Here is a 20,529-nt window from a genome sequence, read left to right as displayed (position 1 = left end):
TCCTAAACAACTAGAGTTGCTGCAAATTGTGGACACAGGATTTGGAATGGTTGAATTTTAAATTGTGACATCCAGTTAGTAATCATATCCTGTGGGTTCACATTTTGAGCAGATTGCCAAGAAATCTGTACCAGATTAAAAAACACAAAATTTCACTCAATATTCTTAAAAATACTCTTTAATCCATCTAATTGATTAGTCCTTTTTCAAAACTCTTAGACTACTGATTCTTTAAGTTAATAATAACTTCTCTTTTCTACCAATGTAGGTTCAGTATACTGAACATTATCAAAGACAACGGATTCTAAAGTTGTAAATTTAGGTGGTCCCTTGTTAGAAACTTGGAAATCCTTAGCGGAAAAGCTAACAATTAAGTCTTAATACCACAAAACCCTCTAACTCCCACGAGATTGACATGTAGCTTTCCCTTGTGCTTCCAATGCTGTATGTCATTTTACAGGTTATGTGAACAGGCAAACTTATCAATATGAAAGTGCTTCCTTCATATAAAACCAAAATTTCCTGCCTAATTTACCAGAGAATAAAAGGCAATCAGAAGACAAAACTACTGATTAGATCTTGGGAGTTACAGGGTTGAAGTGCAATTCAAGTTATCCAAAGATAGCAAAGTCACTACAACTATACCTTCTTCTGTTAGCCAGATTTACAAAGAATTAATGGTACACTATCAGCAATCTTCGATAAACTTTACGCTTCTGAGATGCATACAAGAACAGTGAGTCAAACAAACATTATAATAAGTATTGTACCCTTATTAGTTGTAACAAAGACCTCTTGGGAAATCAAATCTGCTATATTTCTGAGGTTTCTTTGGGTCAAATTTAAGGATGCTTGAAATCCACTTGTTTCTTCTGCCTTACTGATGTACAAGGTGAGAGCCTGAAGTTATTCATAACTTGAGTCCAAATCTAGTACTGGGTTGTTTATAATTACCTGCAAAATTCTTTAAAGAGATGTCCAGTTGAGCAATAACTGTGAGAAAGTTGTAGTTATATTTATGTTTAGCCTGAAGAAAGAGTTTTCACGGTCAAAGCTCCCTGTCCTTGAATATTATGTTTCAGTGCATGCGATGTGAAAGTGTACAATATTTGATTGATTAAGTGTTCAGTTGCTCCTTATAAAATTTGTACTACAGTAACTATAATCTTTTTTTACAAAATAATTATCCATTGGTTTTGCCTTTTATTCTGCTCCAATCAATAGAAAATAAACATTTCCTGGCCATTTAGCAAAGTAAGACAAGCATTAAGAAAATTGCTAACAGTTATAAAAACAAATCATTCAATTTTCTAACTAGGAAGAACACCTCCACTACATACCTTTGGATATTTATCCAATACTTAGAGGGAAATACCTAACAATATTTGGTATACTGCAGCTATAATTTGTCCATCAAAATAACAAACAAATCCCAAAAAAGAAGTTTTTCCTTAAAAAATGTTCTTTTATTCTTCTCTGAATTTATGGGTTAGGTGACCATTTGAGTGACTGGATTTAAAACCGAAGTCTAACCTTAAAAGTGAACATTACTAGGAGAGATGTAATTCAACATCTTGATAACAGCACATCAACACTTCACAACAATTTGCAGGTTGGTTGATATCACTGTTATTTGACTACACAGGTCATCTGGTGTGGACCAATTTCATCTTATGACACCTTACCACTAAGTAATTAAAAATACTTAAATCTATGAAAGAGCAATATACTTCTACATTGATCATGTAGACAGCTGAAATTACTTTAATGGCGGTGAACCAGGGGGTGATGAGCCAGGAGAGTTGCTGGGAAGTAATGCAGCCACAAGTGGATCAAGTTCATTCCAGACTTCAAATACCTGTTAAAGAGATTGATGACAGCAAAACTGTCAACCACACTATCATCTGTAAAGTTCACATGTAAATGGGTGTTTAAAAGGGAGAATTGCTGATGTCCTTCCATGAAGTCTTCAAGAGGAAGGAATAGCCTCAAATGACCTAAGTAGGAATTTACTTTCCACCTCCTGTGACCCATTTGCCCCCTTCCCCCTTCATTGAATGGGGGAAAGGGTGGGAAGAGGGGTCTTGTCAATGATTTAGAGTGTGGTAGAGACAGGATTGTTATTCTACTTGTAAATAGGAATCTTTGAGGTGAAGTGTCGATTAATTTTGACACTGACTGTAGCTGCGGCGACATGCCTTGTCATGGATCATGACAACTTATTGCCTACTGTGTCGGGGAATTTATTGTCTAGCTTGCATCTCACCTCCTTGTGTCCTGCAATCTGTGATGTGACCATCTTTTGTAACACTATTGCCAATAATTTCATGTTAGCATGTACCAACTGGGTTTCTAGCTGGAGACAGTGCAGTGAGAAATAGTTCCTGTTTTCCATGTTACTGATGTCTGTCTCCTGTTCAACAATTTTGGATTCCAGCTGATCAACAGCATGATCCTGGCCCTTTGCCTGAGCAGCAATCTGACGTTTTTTGATCTGCTGCATTTTCTGGAGCGAGTGTTGGTGATCTTTTAAAACTCCCTTTTCATGCCTTTCACAAAGTTCCTGGCATAAAAAAGAAATGCTATCAATAGGAGTCACTCTCTTTCATGCACTGGTTCTCAATTTTTGATCTGCACCAAGGGTTATTTCAAAGCTTCCAACCCTTGAAACTCTCCTTATGGACTCTTTTCCATTAGCAAAAAAATCTGCTGAATGCCTGTGCAGAGGGGCACAGCCTCAGCAAAAGAAAACCATCATTTCCAAACCTTAGCAACAAACTAACACCTCTAATAAACCAGCACTTCTTATCTCATAGATGTCTGTTTTCTTCTATATGGAGGCAATTTTTTATTGTACAAAAGTGACAATGACATAGCTTCTTCAAGCATCCACTTGCCATTTTCCAGGGAATGACTTCCTATTTTGGGCCTAATTGCATTGCAAAACTTCCCTTACACCTTTCACTCCTAGGAGCAACCTATGAATAATTTCTCCCAGCACTATTCACACATTGTCAAGCAAGAGGTGAAAAGAAGACAGAAAAAGATCAACTTTGTGATACAAATTGATTGGACACAAAATTCTCAGAGCTACATTCATATGAAAAGTATGTAAGACAGAAAGGAGGAAGTGAATGGGGTAAACAGTTAAACCCTTAACTTTTACTCTCTAACATCAGCATGCATATTCTCCATACCACACCTTAGACATTTCCAAGGGTTCTGACAAGGAGAATTTGTTCAATGATCAAAAGCTTCTTTAGTTGGTGATCATCTCCTTTATTCTTGTGACCTTAATGTTTGATTCAGGGGAGTTATTGCAAGGAGAAATTAGATCTTAGTACTGTTAGGGTTGAAAGGGTTCATAAAAAAGTTGGGTTATTCAAACTTACCCGATAACTTGAGGTTAAGTCCAAGAAGAGAGCCAAGTACTCAGCAGCACCAGTATCCTCTCTTTTAAACTAGGAACAAGGCAAAATTAAGTAGGAGAAAAAAAGTTCAGTCTTAGTTAATTGTTGCCTTCTTGTGCCCTTGCCCTTTACTCAATTTGATAGGTAATTTATAATGTTAATCATGGTCAGTTGACTGCTTTGTGGTGGTAAAGTCTTGCCTCACAGCACCACTGACATTATCTTACAAGAGTGTCAGGACAAAAAAAAGGTGTATGGCCACGAAAGACAAAAAACATAACTTTATTGCACATAATTTAGCAGAAAGCAGAAAACTTTCCTTTTTGTGAAATGGGTGACTTAAGCAGTGCAAAAAGTAAAATGACCTTTTTTAATGTACATAAAACATGACCAAGGCCTTCATCTTTAACCATCCTTCCAATACGCAGATGAGGCACTTTTCAGTAGTTGTCTGAAATGCAAGTGTAGCTGTTGAAGTACTAGTACTTCTGGTAGTTCTAATTTTTTTCTCCTTTGTTCTAGGTAATGTTATCATAATCCATAAACATATGGGGACTAAAATCAAGAAAGTTGAAATCTTTTTAACCAGAAATAATTGAATTTAGCTCATACTAACCCAAACAGCACCTCTCTCTGAAAGTTTGGTATAATAAGGAGTGATTCCAGTAAAGCTGTGTTTAAGGTTTCCCCATGTGTTGTTACTACCACTTGCCCATACAGTTGTTGGGTGTGACTCATTGGTTAATGCTCTGTGTAGATAATGACAAAAGATATGTACTAATGATCTGATAGTTCACATACAACTGACTACTTTGGACGTGTTTAATAGAAATTTGATAGAAGTACAATTTGTATCAAAAAGAGTTCTCAGAGAACTTAGGTAAGAAAACATCTGTTTTCAAATCTGTGAATAAACACTGCTGACGGAAGCTACAAATAATTTCTACTAAATAGTGAGCACAAACATCATCTGTGCGAGTAGCAGTGCTTAAGGTAGAGCCACAGTTTCAAGGATTTAAATATCTGCAGTGCAAGACAGTACTAATGCATTAACATTGTGGTAATGTTTTGGCTGATTATTTTTCAACACAAAAATTTTTTTAGAATCAATAACAAACAGAGACAATAATGAAAGGAAGTCTCAAACTTTCTGGGCAGGAATGAGTATCAAGTGTAACCTACAGAGAGTACTCCCTAGTATTTCACATCTCATGAAATGCTTCCTTGAACATCATTCGCAGACAAAGATGTTTTCACCCTTGAGAGACAGGGACTTACGTGAGTTCCTTAGCAAACTGAAGCATGTCAGAAGAAAATCCTGTTTACAAAATAAAAAAATTATATTAATATTAATTCAAAATAATTAGCTGTTACCTTCATACTTTTGTATCAGAGTAAACAGAGCCTGTTTACTTTCTTCCCCTTATACTTTAAGTTAACTATCTCCAGTACCTTGTACCAAATAATATATGCCTTGAAATATGTTACCCTTCAGAGGAATTTCTGCGAGTCTTTTCATCGCCGCCAATTAGCTTAGGCAGCAGTAACTGCTTTTTCATATTTCTTGATGAACAAATTGTATTTTTCTTTTGATTTCAATAGATGATATGATATATTTTTTTTGCTAGTAGAATAACTCACGGGTTGAAGCATTGATTTCAAATCATATTCCCAAAAACTGAAGAATAAATTGATGGAAAGATGAACAACCTAAGGCTCTTGCTGTCATTCTATCAGCAACATCCTTTAGTTTTTCCACACTGTTGTGAATGGCTTGAATTTGCAGGCGGCTGGTTTGAAAACTGGCTTGTGTATCCATAGGGACTAGTTCCTATGAGACAAACACAAAAAAATATAGAAAAATATTGCATGGAATTTCCCTAGATTTTATACAATTTTATTCAAAGAAAAAGGATAATCAGCTCTTTATACAATTGTAACTCAAATTTGAGCAAAAAAATTAAAAAACAAAAACAAAAAAAGGAAAAACATCAGTATTTGACTCCTAACAGTGACCAAGTAAATGTTCCTCCTGAACAATATCAATATATTCTCAAGCAGAAAGGTGACGAGAAAATAGCAAAACATCACCTGACCAAGAGATATTTGATCTGCCACTTATTTGTCAGGGCTAAAATTATATTGAATATAGAGCAGAAAGTAAAAAGAATTTATACATGTCTTGCAATTTATTACCTTTGCTTTGGAGGCAAGAGGACTAGTCATGAATTCATCTGGCATCGATTTATACTGATCCTTCAACTTCTGACCAATGTCCTGGGAGAAATAGCACACATATCCTTAACAACACATATCACGATCTCAATAATGTGCATGGAAAAAACTGTGTGCTTCTGATTGACTGACAACAAGTGCATTCTCATGTAACAGAGTTGTAACAATTGAGTGCTCACGGAGTTGCGTGGTATGATACAGTCTTTGTTTGGTAAACAATAGCATAAACATAATGGGAACAACAGAAACAGATGGATGCCACCATCACAAATCCCAAGCTCTGCTGGAAAGGTGTATTCCAATAGAATTCAACAGGACAACTTACTGAGCCCTTGACTGTAAGGAAAAAGTTCACAATCTTGTCCTCGCAAAGTACAGGATGCCTCACAACAAGAGTCAGAAAACGCTTTAAGGATCTTTTCCTGGCCTCAATGAACTCTTTGCTGGCTGCAAATAGATGAACAAATATGGTTTCTGGTAGCCAGCTTAAATGGCCATTGATAATAAAATAATCCAAATATAAAAAGTTTAATATCAGAGGAATTATTAATTAAGTGTCAAAAGTTATAAAGGATTCAATTGATTTTGTTGTACTTTTCTAGGTTACTGGTCAAGAAAACTCAAGCCACTTTCTCAATGAATTGGATGCAAAACTTGTATTAAAACAACCTTGGTCACCCCCACTGCCCTGTTCTTTGAGCAGTTGGCTTGTTTTCACATTGGCTTCTAGTTACATCTTCCTATGTTTTAATTGGCCTTGCTGTTTTACACTTTTGTTTGGTTTTTGGACACCCAAAGTTTAAGGAATTTAACTCAAGACAACCCTATGCCCTCTCCCCTCCACCCCCCACTCACGCCTGGAGGAAAAAAAATTTATCTAGTAGCCTGCACTCCAGACTCTCAGATTGTGATACACTGACCACTTGACTGTTCTGGACTTCTGAATTGTAGGTCTTACAGGCTGACCACTCTTAACTTCTCAAAAACTTGTGACTTCCAAGTTGTGTTTAAAGAGCTGAACAAATGACCACCATGGATCTCTGATGCAGGAGTCTGATGGGCTTAAACCATCTGTCCACTTAGGACCTCTGATTGAAGAGCCGGATAGACTGACCAAGAATGTGGTCTATTGGAAGGACAACTTGGTCCTCTGTCGGTCCTCTGCCTATCCCCCCCTCCCCCTCCCCCCCCAAGCAAACTACCAAGCTTTACCAAAAATTGTATGTCTGGACAAGACATCTTTTAAAATGGTCCAGCAAGCATAACTCAGAGTTTATTGCTCCAAATATAATTTTATCATGTAATTTCTTAATTCAAACATACCTCCCATAAGCTTCTTTGGAGGAAGTGTTGGAATGAGACGGTATGGGAACCTTGCTAGTAACATGTCATGGAAGGCAACAAAGTCGTTGTAGCGACGATTTACAGTACAGTTATGTTTCTGAAAAGATGAACAAAGAAAAAAGTATTTATCTAACTTCATTTATTAAGTGACCTGTCATAAACATTACGAAAGAAAACACGCCAGATTATAACTAGCAAAAACATGTCACCTCTTACTTATTTTATTAGCTATTGGTCAATCTATTTGGGTGCTTGGCAAAACAGCCCTTGATTGCAGCTTTCAGGGATGTCAATGAAAGCAGTTGACAGGTGGTCTACCCCTGTTTTTAAGACCAGTCATCACCATCTGTTCAGCCTGCAGGCACTCTTTTTGATGCCCATAATGCTGGAAGTTACATTTGCAAGCTTCTTATTTCAAATTTTTCCCTGACAAAAATAATCTTGAAGATTATTCTTAGTTTTATTTGCCTGAGTAGTCCCCTTTAAGTGACTGTTTAATACAAGTAAAAGAGAATAGAAACAGGCTATTGGGACTCACTCAGAGATGATGGCCACTGCTTAATAGAGGTGACTACTTATAAGAGGTGGAAATTACAGTGATTAACCCTTTAACTCCCAAGATCTGATTGTTAATTCTGCCCTGTACCTGCCACACATTTCCTTGTAAATTAGTTATGAGAACTTGGTGCTACATCATGATAGCAGCTTCTACCTGATAAGTTTGAATATTCTCATTACCTGTTTGCTGAAGAATGTATGGATATTGTAGGGAGAAGTTTTATGTTGATCACTTCTGGGAGTTAAAGGGTTAAGGGGAAACACAAGAAAAATTACAGTGATTAAGGGGAAACACACTGAGGACTTTGACAACCAACCACTTGATACAGAGTGACCAACTAATACAGTGCCCCTTAATACAGGATTGATTGCATATTTTTTTATTATTTGGTCTCACCTTGCTAGAAACATGATATTCATTGTGCTTTAAAAGAATTCCTTTCTTTTCTGGTACAAGCTCTACATCTACTGTATCCAAACTCACAAGTTCATCATAGTTATAACCCAAAACATTTGGGTTGTTTTCACGCCTTTGACGCACACTCAGACTTTTCAGATCTGACAGGTCCCCCAAAGAAGGCTTTGGCAATTCTGTGATACATTAATAGCAGTCATTATAAACAAATATCAATTAAAGTAGAAAGTTTCAAAGTTGGTTAGTTTCAAAGGTACTTATGATCAACTGTTCAGCCTTCAACCCTACTTGGCCTTAAAGATTGAGTCATTATTGGAAAAGGTTTTTACCAAATGTGTTATGACCGATATTTCTTTTACACTGGAGAATTGTTTTTTCAAAACTCTGCCAAGGGAAATTGTCAAATAACCATACCTGAATCTACAAATTGCTCTAACGCTCTCTCTGATATAATTTTTCCCTGTTGTGCTAAAGCAGTTAAGGCCAGTGCCTTGTATAATCCATCTCTTGTAACATATCCATCTTGCCTTGGATCAACAGCTTCCCAAATCTGAATTAAAAGAAAAAAAGACTCAATGGACTTATAACAATGAAAAGTGTAATTTTTTCATTTTCTTTTTTGTGGAGGAGGCTAGAGAAAAAGTGGAATTAGTTCAAATGTAAAAAATGAGATTTCAGTAACTTGAAGTGCAATTCAAAAGATCCAGCAATCAATCAATCAGTTAATCAATCAATCAATTAAATTAGAATGTCATTAAATCAATCAATCAGTAAAGAATGTTATTACCAGTAAAGGTACACTTATTATTTTTGCCCATTGGGGCTGGACTTACAAAAGATAATTATGATATGCTAAGATCTATGGAATAATAGATTTTTCCTCTTGGAATAGGTACATCACTGACTGATTTTATCCAGGGTTTGAAAAGACCAAGGATGTAAAATACAATAGCCTCGTCCCTTGGGATCCCACTCTTCAGCTAATACAAAAGTTAGCATGAACAGAACAACTTGCAATAAAGAAATATCAATTTACAAGGATCCCATGCAGGATGTATTGTAATTATTATATAAGAAACAGCTGATCGACTAGATGTTCATATTACGAGATGGCTGATTATATAAATTTCATGGATATTAGATCCAATTTTAAAGAGCTAGTAAATTAATTACACCTCGTGTTGTACTGCGTGACCCAAACCGACACACCAACACAAAGATCCTACACAAACGAGGAAGACAAAAATTCTGCTCTCATCTGACGATCTTTGATCCAACTGGGCATGAAAAAGCTCTTAATAAGCAGGGTGAGACAAGTCGCGATTTTTAATTGTAATATATCAAAAGTACAACTACCAGGGCACAAAACGCAAAACGTAAATAAATGGTCAATGATGTTACGTTAGGTTTACTTAAAAGCTAAGACGAACGTCTCTCCTGTCATTTATTTGCATTCATAGAGAACGAAATAAACAAGCTAAATACGTCTTATACTTTACCTGACTTAACGATTGTTTGGGTAGGCTTGATTTCATTAAGATCTTCACAAACATATCACGCTCGATCCTCTCTTCTTGATTGGGACATACTATCTGATAAACCTCGCGATAAAACGAGGGAACCGAACCTGCAGATTTATCCACACATAAATTTTTATGCAGGCACTTACAAAATCGAGGAAATTTTTCAAACTGAAAACGCTTCGAAAGTCAAAGAAAAAAAAGTAACGAAAGTAAGGCTAACTATAACTCGTCCTCACCAAAACTCAGTGCCGTCGCCATGTTCCCTTGAGTACCAAACATGCATCGCGCGCCTCCCACTACTCCCCCCTTGTAACTCACGTGGCCTCAAAGTTATCCCAAGATGGCGGAAGCGGTGCTGGAGAGCGACATTGCTTGCCTTGATCACTATGATTACTTTTTCCGTCCGAACATTCTCCAAGGGAAGGTGGCGTTTATCACGGGAGGTGGTTCTGGTATTGGGTTTACTATTACTGAAGTTCTGATGAGGTAGGGCGATGATTATACCCCGCCAATTTTCCCTTCACCCCCCACGCCCTTCACTGACCAATTTTCTGAGGGGACCTGCTAATTCCAACACAGTCACCTTTCTTAGGGGGCACTAAGACAGCCTATAATTAACGTTTGGTGCCTAAGATGATTCCAGTTTCTACCAATGTACTGCTCAAACTACAAATAGAAAGCCAGAAAATGAATTAGGTACTTCTCATTTCCATTTAATTCTTTCATTGTTGTTAGACACAGCTGCTCTGCTGTAATAGTGGGTCGGAAGTTTGACAGACTCAAAAAGGTAATAAATTGAAAAGAGGTCTTCAAAGTAACTGTTCTAGTAATCATTACCAAGCAGTATAAGGATAAATTTTGACAGGCCCCCATTCAAACCAGCTTACAGCTGAGCTGGGCCAGTTTGGTTAAATATTGCCGAGAATGAAATAAATTAAACTTAAATCAATGTCAAAGTTCATAGAGAGATATCTAAGGCGACTATCGTTTGTCAGAGGCTCCCCACTGGAGTAGCAACTGTAGTGCTCCAAGCTGCAAAAGTTTGGCCACCATGCTGAAGAGAAAAAAAAATTTTGGTTTGATGTGTTTTGTGGTACAGTTCCCGAAGTGAAGAGGGTCAAGCATTTACATAAAACATATTATTTCACAAAATGTCATTTCCTTTTTCTTTTTTTCCTTTTCTTTTCATTTTTCTGGTGAGTACAATTTTATTTCTGGCTAGCATTTCATGATTCTAGGTCACTAAATGGTGACTTGAGTTGGTACACTTAAGTTTGAGTTCTAGACTGGTATGTTTTGGGAACATGACAACACTTATACTGGGACAATGTGTGACACACAGGGGTAGCAATAGGCTTTAGTTTGGAATCTTGACTTCTTTGATGTAGTTATGGGTTTCTTTACCTCAGTCAGCATGACAACTATATAAGAACTTTGCTTAATATTTTCATCATTCTTTTTGTGAACAAATTTAGGCAGCTAAGAAACTGGAAGATGTGACAGGACAGAAATGTCTCCCTGTAAAGGTTGATGTGAGAAAGGTGAAGTAAATGGAAACATCTTCGTACATGATTATTTCTCGAGGTTACAAATTGCTCTCACTGACAATTTTAAAAAGTTTTCTCAGGGTAAAAATATGTTCAGGCCTTCACCCTTTAACTCTCAGAAGTGATTGACATGTTACTTCTCCCTATAATATTCATGCATAATGGAGCAAGCAGGTAATGAGAATACTCAAACTTAGACTGGTAGAAGTTATCTTGATCTATCACCAAATTCTCCTAACTAATTTACCATGGAACGAGTTGAAGCTAGAAGGGAGAATTAACAATCAGATCGTGGGAATTAAAGGATTAAATCTGTTTTGTTTCTGTGACATAAATTGATTAAGAAATAATTGGGGTGCCAAATAGCATGTAAATTTTGCATATTTTAATATTAAGCCATTTTTCTGCATCCTAGTTATGCAAAGAAACTTACTACATACTCCAATCCAGTAAATGGTTTGAAGCTAGAAGCAGACCGTGCTAATTATTGAGCAATTGCTCATTCCATTTGTAGTCTTCACAGTTGTTTATTAATACTGCCATAGAATATTCAGAAACTTGTGCTTTTTGGTGTAGTTGTAATAGAAAGAGAGCAAAAAAAAAAAAGGTGATCAAAAGGTGTTGTTCCAGAAAATACCTATACCCACTCCTCTAGAATTTCTGGAGAGGGCTTGGTGGGGGCTTCAAACAAATGCCCCCTCCTTGGCTGTGGTGAGGCAATTTTATACTTCTCATTTAACATAGTGTTTAAGTTCTATTTGTTGATCACCAGGTGAATGAAGTTGATGCTGCAGTAGACATGGCACTGAAACATTTCTCAAAAATAGATATTTTAGTTAATAGTAAGTATCAACTGTAAGATTGGAGGAAGAATCATATTATTATGTTGCATCTGAGCTAAATCAGTTCAAGTTTGAGTCAAATCTGAGTCACAGACACCAATGGAAAAATAGACTTTAAAGTTTTTAGTTGTATTTCACCAAATGAGTGGACTAAGATAAATCCCTCTTTTCAATGAAGTTCATTATGTGAGTTAAAAAAACCACCAAAATAAAGATTGATGTTAAGTGCACTGCATGGAACTCTGAGTTTTGCCTAGCACACTAACACTCTTTACTCTGATTTTTTTTGTACTCACATGTAGTACTTTGCTGAAAAGGAGAGACTGCTTGTAGCTACCAAATGAGTGACCTAAAATGGATATTTCCTTATATTATCAGAATTCATATTCTCCATACTGTTCTCTGTACATTTACTAAGGTGCTGACACAGAAAATTTGTCCAACAATCAAGAGTTTCTTTAGTTGGTGATCATTTCCTTTATTCTAATGACAGTGTGTGATTCAGTAGTGATATTGTAGGGAGCAATATGATGCTCGTCACTCCTAAGGGTTAAAAGTTTAAGTCCAAAAATTAAAAATTAGGTTAGACATTAAAATCCACCAAAGTTCTGAACAAAGCACAGAAGTCTCATTCCAATTTGTTTCCCTTTAGGTGCAGCAGGAAATTTTCTATGCCCTGCAAGCCAGCTTTCATACAATGGAATGAAAACAGGTGAGCATTAAAAATGACTTGATTAGTTTTTAATTTTTAGTGAAAGCTGATTTTGTATATTGTTCTCTTGTTTGATCCTCAATAGAGGACTGTTGTCTGTGGAAGTAAATGGATCAGATGCTTTTTTTTCCCCACAACCTGAGTGGAAGGTCTGATCATTTGCCTCTGATAATGAATTCCACTCAGATTGTCCAGGCACCATGCAGTCAGTTCACTAAAGACTATGCTCTTCAGGGGTAGACAAACCCAACTTGACAGATTACATTGAGTTTTTATATTGAGTTTTTTTTGTCAATAACATTCTGTAATAGTATATTATTTACAATTTTTTCGTGATGTTATAGTTTTTGACATTGATGCTTTTGGAACCTTCAATGTGAGTAAAGCTGTGTATAACAAATGTTTTAAGGTAAGATTGTTTCTTTAATTAACTGGAGACAACACTTTTTATCTAGAAGTTTGATTTTACCTTTAGTATTCAATACCAGCTGTGTTTACATCCTTAATTGATGAATAAGCATGTCTACTCATTAGAAACACTGACAGTAAAATTTGAAATAACAGTGCAATTAATAATAAGCTTGAACCAATTGGCAGATCTTACTCAGTTTGGATCTGGATCATTTTTCACCCATTTCAGTAGAAGGATTAAAAAAACAGTTACCTTGATAGCCACAGCCAGCCAGTGCTTGTAAGCAAGAAATTGATGGAGAACTTAGTTAACTGTGATATTACTGTGAAACTCAGAAAACTCCAAAAAACAATTTTGGTTGTTAGTTTTTGATTTTTAGGTTTACTTTGATGGGCCAAACTTGAATGTGATTTGCGGGTGCAGAACTGACTTGTTAAGAATCAAATCAAATTCATTTGGCTCTCAGCAACAGAGTAATTATTGTGGCTTGCGTTAGGAAATAAGAAATCCCAGAGCAGTATGCTTCACTGAAATTTTTCATAAGGTAGAATCCACCAAGTAAATTGGTATTTCTTTGGTATTTGCACTGTCACCAATGAAATTTATAGTGCCTGGAAATACTATTTTTAGAATAATGGCAGTGGTAACATCATCAACATCACAGCCACACTTCATCACAATGGACACCCTCTGCAGGTCTGTAGTAATTGTATTCAAAAAGGCTTTGTCTGCTGTATAACAGGAACAGGTAGATTTATGGTCAACTGTTTGGAGTATGACCCTTACACAATTTACCTATTTCAACTGCAGTAGATACTCCATTCAGGGGACACCCAGGACCAGGGCAAGTGTCCCCTAAAAAGAGGTTGGAGTTTGTTAATAATTTACCACAAAAAATCATCATCTGCATCATCCTATGGCAAAAAATTCTGTCATCAAATGATGTGCATTGTTAAAAAGGTCATATTGTGAAAGCTGTCATCATTGTGACTACCGTACACTTAATCTTTGGGGTCAGTCACATTTTTATTGGTTGAGGTGTCCCCTGAATGGGTGTTAAATCAGGCTTTATGACCCAGAAAAAGTGTTCTAATCCCCTGAATAAAGGAGTCCCTTCAAAAGAGGTAATGGATACCAAGATATTATTGAACATTTTTCTGGGACCAAAGTTTGTGTTCCCTGAATGGGGTGTAAATAATATTATAATAAAAAATACCGAAATGATCAAGTAAGTGAACCAGCTTCCATTATTCCGGTCTGAGTATCAGACAATTTGTCTTATGGTCTACAACTCATTACTTCTATTTTAGCACTGAGAACTTGGTGTTAAATCAAACAGTATCTCTTATTAGATATTTTTCTTTCTTTTCATTACCTTTTTGCATGAAAATGTATCAATCTTGTGAGGAGAAATTCCCTTTTGGTCAATTTGGAAAATGAAAGGATTGTAATTTTAAGTACTCATTTGAGGAAGCATTTTAAATTTTTTTTTCTCAATAATTTTTTTCTCAATTTAGTGTCATGCTGGAGGTGCAAAAGCTGCAATTGGTGAGGTCACATTATTACATTATTGTAAACATTTGTGTCAACAAAGAACCTTCTTCTTACTATTCAAATACTGTCAATCCTTTGTCCTTAAATAAAGTTCTGAGTTGCACAATTTATTACTGTAACTACTGCTTAGAGAATAATTTCCTTCTCCACCTTATATGTTAATTTATCACACAGAAATTTTTTTAGTCAAATTTTTATGGTCAGGACTCAAAAAAAAAATCCCTGCCATTAACCATTTTACTTCCCTAAGTGGCCAAGACATAATTTTTCCTCATGATATCAGTACAATATCACGAAGAGGATTAAGAAACAGTAATGACCAAAAAAATCTATAAGGGGAATATCAGTTGATCCAGTATTAATTTCTCTGAACCAACATCATGAGACTTGTATGGCCGACAGTAAGGAAAATTATGGCTAATGAGATCTGGCAGTCAGAGAGGGTTCAGCAGGGCTAAGATTTCAGATGTTTTCTCATACCCTTTAATCCCTGATAATCTGTTTCTTATCTGTTTATCAGAGGGTATGTCAAGACATCTTGCTGTTGAATGGGGCCCAGATGGTGTGAGGGTAAACTGTGTTGCACCTGGTGCTGTGAAGGACACAGAGGGTTTCCGCAGACTAGGTAACAAATTACAGAGAATTACAGTTGGAAATAGAATCTGCATATTTTACCTGCACCTAATTTAAGTTTCTTATCATATACTTTTCATAAGCTTAGAACAGAACAGAGGCCTAGGTTGCAACTGTTTTGATTGCTATGGTGAACAGAAACAATTTTAGCATCCAAAGTTCCAGCAAAAGCAACCTGTGTTTGGCAGACATGTGGAAAGCTTTTAATTAACATTGTTATAATAGGTTTTAAGAGTCTAAAGTTAGGCTGAGATAAACATTTTATTGCTTAAAATGAAATGAATTTTGGATATGTACAATTATTTAAAGAATTAATACTTTTCCTGGCTGAAAGCTGGTCTGAAGATTTTTCATACTCAATGTTTAACATTTGGTTTACCTTAATCCCTGTTCCACTTACAAGGTAGTGCACTTCACAATTTTCTTTCACTTTAAGTCTGAAGGAAGCTTCAACTGTACTACATCTTTACAGGTGGCAAACATCTCCCACCAAACTTCATTGAGAATGTACCTTTACAAAGACTGGTTTCTCGCCAAGATGTGGCAGATAGTGTACTCTTCCTGGCGAGTGGTGCTTCAGCTTTTATCACAGCAAACACACTGGTGGTAGACGGTGGTAGTTGGATCACAAATTCTGTTTCCATGGCAACAATGAACAAGGCAATTAGCAAGCTGTGATCTGTGAGAATCATGTGTCCAACTAAGTTGTAGCTGATGGGCACTTGTGCAAATCCCAATTACGTGCTAATTTTTTTAGGCTCATTTTTTCTGTATTTCAGTTAATCTTAACCCTTTGCACCCTCATATCATTTCCTTTATTCTCATGATCTAAATGAATGATTCAGCAGTATTACAGTAAGGAGAAATTAGACACTGGTCACTCCAAGGGTTTTAAGGGTTAAAATAACATTTCATCACTTGTGGAATATTTGCAGGTCAAAATACAATAATATAGTATAAACTTGGAAATGTGGAACTTGAATGACAGTGGTGGGAACATTACTTGTTGCCAATAGGCCTTGGCTGATTCATATAAAGTTTCTTAGGAGAAAAATTTTTTAATATGTTTTATCTATCACTGTGATTACGATTTTTTTCTTGGGCTTTTTACATAGCATGAAAGTCCCATCATCTTGAAGCTGCATGATACCAACACAATTCCCTTTACTTGATGATATACCTGCAAATTGCTTAAAATTCAATTGTTTTTTGGTTTTTTTTTGTTAATCAAAAGTACAAGATAATTGATTTTGTTGGGTGTCTTTAATTTCGTATCAAAGAGCCTGAAGACTTGCATCGACACTAAGAAAATTTCAAAAGATGTCCTCTTTAGTACCTTTCCATCTTAGGTTGGAAGTATTCAGGGAAAGTATGGTCATTCAATGATAATTTTCTCTTCTCAGACTCATTCAAGTTTTGGTAACTTCAAGTCAAATTTGTGAAATAGCATTGAGTTTATTAGCCAAGGATGAAAAACTGTGTGATACCGGTAGTTAGCAGGTGTATTGGAACAGATGCATGATTGTTGTCTGCTCATGGCTGGCAAATTTTGTTAAGTGGATATAGAATAAAGTGATATAAATTAAATAAAATTGATTTTTGAAAATAAGCAGCTGATGATTGCATTGATTGACTGATCTTAACAGACCCTTTCTTTGACCTGATTTTAATAGCTATTAAGATAGAAAAGGTTTTTGCAAACACCCATTCCCATTTTTCTATATTTCTTCCTTCAGTTAAGGGAGGAAAAACGTCACAGCATCTTATCAAGATTAATGCATTGACTTTAGTAACAATAGATATTGCTCTCAGCCTTGAAGAAAATAACTAACCAATTGAAAGAAATATCATTCAGTGATACTCTTAAATGTGAGACCAGACATCACAGAGTTCCATAAAAGCAGAAAATTTAAATGTTCAGCCACTCCCCCCCAGGGAATTAAGGGGATCCATTTTGCTACAGCACCAGTAAGTACGCTAAGATGGAATGTAGAGGTGATCAAAGGTGACATCTGCATTTCACTGCTTGATATCGTTCCTTGCCTTTTGAGGTTTGGTATGGACTGAACAGCTCTGAAATGCTGGACTAATCAATGCACTATATGTTGCTTGTTCACAGATGCCTCTTAAGCAAATTTAAGTCTTGAAACATTAATAGTCTATTAGCTAGGTTACAGGTCACTAATGACTTTGCCAAGTCTTCTTTTTTTGAAATTATTCAAAATTCGCTCTACATTATTTAAAATCTAGTTTGAAATTGGATCTTTATCATCTGTGAATGGATTTGTAAGACACTGCTAGATTTTATCAGTGATAAGAGTGGGCTTGCATGGCAACAATCTCCTTGGAACAGAATGTAAAATTTCACAAAAGTTGCTCTTTTTCTGCACTCCTTTCATTTATATGGGAAATTTCAACCACTTTAAAATACTTAAGATGGCATACAGTAGTATTTTAAACCCTAAGCATTAGTGTTAAATTGAAATCAATAGTTCTCACTGTTTTTGTCCTACAACAAAAAGTTAATATTAGATCACAGTAAAAAATCTTACTTAGCAAATAGCTAGTTTTACCAACCTAGAGAGGAAGGAAATTAAACAGATCTTGATTTTGAGTTAAATTTTATCCAAAAAAGTATGCTAAGCTTGTCACACTGATCTATACAAGACAATTATTAATCCACCTAACAAAAATTGAAAGTAATTTCCATTTACTTACAGGTAACTAACTAGGATTTATAAAATTCTGTGAGTATCTTAAACATTGTGATGAAAGAATAAGCTGAATTTTGTAAATTATACCAAGAAATATAGAAAAGTTAGGTGTTAAAGCCTTTAACTCCCAGAAGTGATTAACGTGTAACTTCTCCCTACAGTATTCATACATTATCCAGCAAAAAGGTAGTGACATTACTCAAACTTATCAGGTACAAGATACTTCAAGACCTTCATCAAACACCAAATTCTCATAACCAACTTACAAGGAAATGTGTAGCGGCTAGAGGGGAGAATTCACAATCAGATCTTGGGAGTTAAAGGGTGAAGCCTTTTCTCTAGGTAAGCCTGCAAATACAGATGTGTTTTTTGTACTGTTTCTCTCCACCCAAGCTGAGAGGAGTAACAGCCATTCCTAGCCCAGCTGAGGTTAGTTAGTCATTGAAACTAAATGCATACCCATCTGTGCTGTAGTATAACACCTTTTGATGTTTTCTAAAAGCCAAGCTATTCTTTCAGAGTAAAATGCATTGTAGTGTGGGAACTCTAAAGGACACATGCTGTTTCCACATGATCTCAAAAACTGAATCTCTAATATGATACATACAGCCTTGCCACAATATCATTGATGATGATAATGGCAGTTTCTTCGTAACCAAGGATCAATATTATTGTGGGAAGGTCCTGCCAGGGGAGGCATGCCCTCAAATGACTTATCAGTCCTATTCTTGATAGGCAGATCCTAGGACATCAAGGGCACAAGAAGGAAGGTCCTGTTGGATCCTGTTCTTGTGCATCCTTTCGTCATCTCCTCCTCTCTTCTGCCGCCTCTCGTCTTGTGATCTCAAAATCTTGTGCTACTCTTCTTGTTGTTGATCACCATGCTGCATGGTTTTCTAAAAGCTGTTCCCAATTTTTGGGGTTGATGCCAGCCTGAGTTAAGTGGCCCTTCAGTTGGTCTTTCCAGCATTTTCTTGGAGCCCCTCTGTCTCGTTTTCCATCTGATAGCTCCTTTGGGATTCATGTATCAGGCATACAGGAGACATGGCCAGACCATCATTTTCTCAGCATGAACGTGGCCTCCATACTGGGAAGATTGGCTTTTTCCAGGACTTCACTGTTGGTTCTGTAGTCCTGCTATCTAATGTTCATGATGGAGAAAAGGCAGCATTGGTGAAACTGTTCTAGGCATTTGATTTGCTTTCTGAACAGTACCCATGCCTTGACCCCTTACAGGAGGGTATAGATGACAACAGCCTTATATACAAGAATTTTGCTGGAGAGGCAAAGAGAGTGGTATGTGTGAGGGTGAACACTATCTTCCAAGTCTTGCATTGCCTGCACATTCCAGCAAGCCATTTTCATATTCACAGTCCTTTTCTGTTTCCATGTCTGTCTTTTAGTTTATACTAAATCTTTTAACTTGTTTTTACTGCTAAACTAGGGATGCCCATTGATTGGGCCAACCAACTGGGTAAGGATGAGACAAGCTTTTTTTAGGTTACCATTATTGCACCCCTCTCTATTCAGGGCAAGCAGTGCATCCCTAGAAAAGGCTGCTTGGTCGCTTGGGGTGGGCTGCTTGGTCACTTGTCTCTGCTAACAAGCAAGTGACCATGTTACCCCAGACCACCTACATGCAGAGTTACTCCTGTGACTTCAGCGCCATCTAGCACCTGTCATTTTGAATTACAGTCAAGTCGCCGACGGTTCAACTTGCCGATGCCAACTTGTCAACGTATAAAATCGAGTAAAGACATCAGCAAGTTGGTCTTCAATCCAGTACAACTTATTAGAAGATAGACATATAGAAAAGTAAAAGATATTTAGTCAAAAAACAATTTTGTTTTCTTCCAACAAAGTTTTAAAGGATCTCATGGTGAATAAAGCAAGGTAAACATCGCCAGTGAATGTAAAAGCTTCAGACATGAACAAGTTATAACTCTTTCGCGTCTGAAGCTTTTACATTCATTGGTGATGTTTACCTTGCTTTATTTGCCATGAGATCCTTATATACTTTGTTGGAAGAAAACAAAATTGTTTTATGACTAAATATCTTTTACTTTTCTATATGTCTATCTTCTAATAAGTTGTACTGGATTGAAGACCAACTCGCCGACGTCTCTACACAATTTTACACGTCGGCGAGTTGGCGTTGGTGAGTTGAACTGTCGGCGACTTGACTGGATACCGTCATTTTTGCCATGCTCCATCGCTGCTAGTCTTTATTTCCTGCCTGCGCTCTGTATGTTTCAAGTGAGGACCAGCTCATGCACACCAATCTCACTCTTAAAGCTTGGGAAGATTCACAGTGGCTAAGCAGGTTGACAGGCTGTAAGATTCATAAGGCTGCAGCTTTTATAACAAAAGAACAACTATTTACACATGGCTAAAGCACAGGTAAAGGACTCTCTTTCATATCATTGAACCCAGGGTAATTGCATGACTTAAGAGGCGATCTCTGTAAGAGCGGTCAAGGGCATTTCGCATCGGAAAAAAGTTTCCCCTCATACTTTACCCAATAAACTATCTTTGGTAACAAGTAAATAAAACCACATTAGTTTTTGGAAATACCTCAAAATAAAATTTTTAGAGCTCTCAAAAGTCAAAGCTGCAAAAGGCCTTTTTTT

At 36.5% G+C, this 20,529-nt stretch overlaps 2 protein-coding genes across 2 annotated transcripts; one reads left to right on the top strand and one right to left on the bottom strand.

Moving 5' to 3' along the window:
* Positions 1–160: 160 nt before the first annotated feature.
* LOC113673642 (sorting nexin-8) lies at positions 161–9,942 on the bottom strand. The gene is made up of 13 exons (XM_027190056.2): positions 9,722–9,942; positions 9,462–9,589; positions 8,377–8,512; positions 7,945–8,138; positions 6,969–7,086; positions 5,971–6,092; positions 5,607–5,687; positions 5,121–5,241; positions 4,689–4,728; positions 4,027–4,159; positions 3,393–3,461; positions 2,267–2,563; positions 161–1,858 (listed from the first exon to the last, which is right to left on the bottom strand). The coding sequence occupies exons 1-13, from the start codon at positions 9,762–9,764 to the stop codon at positions 1,760–1,762; spliced, it is 1,581 nt and encodes a 526-aa protein (XP_027045857.2). The 5' UTR covers positions 9,765–9,942; the 3' UTR covers positions 161–1,759.
* Positions 9,826–16,794, top strand: LOC113673646 (peroxisomal 2,4-dienoyl-CoA reductase [(3E)-enoyl-CoA-producing]). Its single transcript, XM_027190060.2, has 10 exons — positions 9,826–9,971; positions 10,221–10,272; positions 10,961–11,026; positions 11,805–11,874; positions 12,527–12,586; positions 12,931–12,995; positions 13,629–13,694; positions 14,516–14,546; positions 15,073–15,177; positions 15,658–16,794. The coding sequence occupies exons 1-10, from the start codon at positions 9,826–9,828 to the stop codon at positions 15,861–15,863; spliced, it is 867 nt and encodes a 288-aa protein (XP_027045861.2). The 3' UTR covers positions 15,864–16,794.
* The last annotated feature ends 3,735 nt before the right edge of the window (positions 16,795–20,529 follow it).

This window comes from Pocillopora damicornis, chromosome 10 (genome assembly GCF_964200805.1).
Source record: "Pocillopora damicornis chromosome 10, jaPocDami1.2, whole genome shotgun sequence".
Lineage (NCBI taxonomy): Eukaryota > Metazoa > Cnidaria > Anthozoa > Scleractinia > Pocilloporidae > Pocillopora > Pocillopora damicornis.
This window is presented reverse-complemented; position numbering and strand designations above follow the sequence as displayed.

Excerpts from the sequence above, each read along its gene's own strand:
- LOC113673642 (XM_027190056.2), bottom strand. The coding sequence starts at position 9,764 with ATGTTTGGTACTCAAGGGAACATGGCGACGGCACTGAGTTTTG. Across the intron at positions 4,729-5,120 it reads AATGACAGCAAGAGCCTTAG|GATTTTCTTCTGACATGCTT; the intron begins GTTGTTCATCTT and ends TTTTGTAAACAG. Across the intron at positions 4,160-4,688 it reads CAGTTTGCTAAGGAACTCAC|AGCATTAACCAATGAGTCAC; the intron begins GTAAGTCCCTGT and ends TTATCTACACAG.
- LOC113673646 (XM_027190060.2), top strand. The coding sequence starts at position 9,826 with ATGGCGGAAGCGGTGCTGGAGAGCGACATTGCTTGCCTTGATCACTAT. Across the intron at positions 10,273-10,960 it reads AGTTTGACAGACTCAAAAAG|GCAGCTAAGAAACTGGAAGA; the intron begins GTAATAAATTGA and ends GAACAAATTTAG. Across the intron at positions 11,875-12,526 it reads AATAGATATTTTAGTTAATA|GTGCAGCAGGAAATTTTCTA; the intron begins GTAAGTATCAAC and ends GTTTCCCTTTAG.